Genomic DNA, 3,281 nt, shown 5'->3' with positions numbered 1-3,281 from the left:
CAAAGTAGTTTCGCTTTCACAACGAAACACAGCGCCTTCACGACATGGTGGCGGCGGCAACAACAATACTACAGCATAAAAATTTACAGCATAAAAGTTACACCTTCTTTCTTTGCGTGAACATTTGGGCGGTGTTATGCAAATCTTCCCAGATCGTGACGTAGACATGTGGGGGCGTGTTAGAACGAGCCGTTTTAGGTAGGCGTTTTTAGGTAGACTCTTAACTTTTATAAAGAATATCTCTTTGGATTTGAGACTTTAGTCTTTGCAACTTTACAGATCTTCTTTATGCACCAAGAGGTTGTAACACTCCAAAGAGAAAGGAAAAATTGAAATCGCATCATATGACCCCTTTAATAGTTTTACAAAAACAAACCAGACATCATCATCATCATCATCATTATTATTATTATTATTATTATTATTATTATTATTGGCCTGTTTAAAATGCATATGCAGATATTTTAATAATGCATTCTATTTAGCCAGGAGAAACAAATATTATCTGTCATCAGTTGCCAGTTATTCTGTGTTGAACATTATCTTTCACCAAAGTGCTTTGTGTTTTAAGACGAAGGTGGCCATTAACAGAAAGTTTCTACTAAAAGCAAGCCCCTCCTTAACTGTTCTTTCAGATCAGAGTCAACACACAAAGATACAAAAAGAGTTACCAGACATCAACTAATCTCATTTCAGGTAAGATATTTTATAAATTGACATCAATGTTCTTTTTTATATTGTGTGCTTACTGTATATACAATTTTTTTTTTTGTACAAAATATCTTTTTAGTGTAAGTTGTTGCTCATTTATTGTGTGGTGCTAAAAACTCATTTTAAATGTTTTTTGATTTGTTAGAACATTAGGCTGGACAAAGGTATCTTTGTCAAAAAGCTATTTAGCAACACTAAAAAATTTGTGCATTTGGAACAGTAAAAGTCTAAAAAAAAATGGTAAAAAAATATTATTTGGTTAAGGGTAAATTCCCTTATGCTATACAATGAACTGTAATAAATCGAATAGGACATTTAATGTAATTTTATAGTAAAATATTGTTCAATTTATGAACAAGTGAAAATGACCAAGTAATTCTATAATTTACAGTGAAAGACCATAAATTGACATTCCCAGAACTGCCTGTGACACTTCACATTTGCTGTTTTTACATTGAAATTACTATATTTCCTCTTAGTTCTTCTTACATTTTATGTTCCATCTCATGTTGTTAAATTAATGTTTATCACATTTTTTATTTGTGTCATCTGTGCTACCATGATGGTGTCGTGCACCTACTATTTGTTAATATTTACCTCAGCTTGTGGAAAATCTACTTTTGATGAGCTTTGATTCCTCATGTGGCTTTCTCATTACCATCTCTGTTTTTGTTGGTTGCCAGTTTATTACAAAGATATGAAATAGAATTTAGTACTTCAGTAGGTTGTTATTTGTCTATGTATGCATGTTTTTATTTATTTTTGCAGTGTCTGATTAACAGAGATATTTTTGTCCTCTTTAACTAGTCATAATTTCTCCTGTATGCAAAGACCTTTGTTCACATTTCTTATTGAACTTGCACAATATAAACATGCTTATTACAGAAATCCAAAACCTTTCTAAGAATGGAAAGCAGTAAGGTCGTCTCAACTGACAAACCTACAGTTGTCATCGAAGTAAATCCACAGGTGATACAAGACACTGTTATTTTTGTTGATGGTCATGAGGCCGGAGGAAAAAATCACAATACGGCTCTTAAAGGATTTTTCAAAGCACAACCAAAGGCACTGGGGGTAAAGCATTTAATTATGAATTATAAAATATGGTTTTGGGAATGTTCTGAGTATTTAATCTCTTCTAGATCACTGTATCCAAACACACATTTTATGCCATCATGAATAAATTACCTGACCTATGTGTGCCCTCTAGACTGTCCAGATAATGATTGGAGCGATGTGTGGTATGTACATAACCCCGACTGATTCGGCACATTATAACACATTGTTTTTAATGTATTGTCCCACTAGTATTAGTTATAACTGTGCACTTTAAATCACCTCAAGCTGTCATAAATGCAAAAGTTATGATATCATCTATTAGCAAAGATTGGTTGTCTCATTGTAGCTTGTAAAGCTACTGCTGGTAAAAGGACCAAAAAACTGGACCAGTGATCAAGATTGCAACTACATTTGCATCAACTAAACGAAAGGCTTTGGATAGTTGTAAGAGTGTTTGCTTTAACGTCTGTAACCCAGTGTTTTGCCCAATGTATGTCTAACTTTGATATGTTTTCCTATTTGTCTGCTCCAAATTAGCTGTTTTAAATGTAAATCTCCAACATATCACTATGTAGATTAGAGTCTTTAAATGCAATTAGAGTCTTTCAAATTTACTTCAGAATTATTATTATTATTATAACAACCACTTTGTTGGTCCAGTAGAAGTAAATGGGAAAAGATGTTATACAACCCACCCCCCAATACTTTTTTTTTTAAAAGTAGGTCTCCCCTACTTAAAAGTAATTGTAAGTTTCAAGCCTTTTCACTGATCTGTTCTTTGAGTATTAAAAAATACTCCTAGTGGTCTGAAACTAGTACATTCTGTTCCTGCAGGTGAAAGCATCTCTTGGAATAAATGTGTTCAGTGCCATAACCGCAGGGATGGCCATTCTTCTGATGGGCATACAGTTAGCATTAATATCAATGGATCATCCAAGTTTATATGTTGAGGTATTATATTCACAATGTGCAATATTTTGTATTCATGTTTAATTGTGCATTAAATTGTTTTTAGTGTTTTAATAGCGGTTATTTACTTAAAGGCACAGTTGAAAATTCTGTCATTGTTTACTCGCTCGTATATGACTCCAAACCTGGATGCGTAGAACACAAATCGAGAAATTCTGAAGACTGTACTGGTCACTCTGTAACATACAATTACACTGACTGGGGGCAAGACATTTGAAGTTATCACAAAAGCAGTCCATATGATCTGTGCCCAATATTCCAGGCCATAAGATAGCTTTGTGTGAGAAACAGGCTGAGAATTAAGTCATTATTCACTGAAAATTATTAATATTAATATTTTTGAAACTAATTGTTTTAGTAATTACATGTATTTTTCAGTTCACAAAACCATTCAGCTTTGTCCATGAATCTGACTTATCCTGTTTCTCAATTTCAAGATCTGATCTCATTGCAGGAAAAGGCTCAATAGCAGATTTTTAAGTAAATAAAAACATGCATATCAGTATGTTCCTCACACAAATCTATTGTATGGTAAGGCATTT

General features: G+C 33.1%; 1 protein-coding gene across 2 annotated transcripts in view; it reads left to right on the top strand.

Annotated features, from left to right (window-relative positions):
* Window positions 1-3,281, top strand: part of LOC107700939 (membrane-spanning 4-domains subfamily A member 4A-like) — a 17,877-nt gene that overhangs the window by 6,357 nt on the left and 8,239 nt on the right. Inside the window, exons 2-5 of one of the 2 annotated variants that reach the window (XM_016502813.1) lie at window positions 636-696; window positions 1,597-1,785; window positions 1,922-1,952; window positions 2,605-2,721. In XM_016502813.1, the coding sequence (XP_016358299.1) occupies window positions 2,653-2,721 (69 nt within the window). In that variant the 5' untranslated portion in view covers window positions 636-696; window positions 1,597-1,785; window positions 1,922-1,952; window positions 2,605-2,652. The remainder of the gene's footprint in view (window positions 1-635; window positions 697-1,596; window positions 1,786-1,921; window positions 1,953-2,604; window positions 2,722-3,281) is intronic. The other variant, XM_016502815.1, reaches the window with a different exon arrangement.

The sequence above is a fragment of the Sinocyclocheilus anshuiensis genome, unplaced genomic scaffold (assembly GCF_001515605.1).
Source record: "Sinocyclocheilus anshuiensis isolate Anshui unplaced genomic scaffold, SAMN03320099.WGS_v1.1 scaffold438, whole genome shotgun sequence".
Classification (NCBI taxonomy): domain Eukaryota; kingdom Metazoa; phylum Chordata; class Actinopteri; order Cypriniformes; family Cyprinidae; genus Sinocyclocheilus; species Sinocyclocheilus anshuiensis.
The sequence above is the reverse complement of the archived record's forward strand: the minus strand, read 5'-3'. Positions and strand labels throughout refer to the sequence as shown.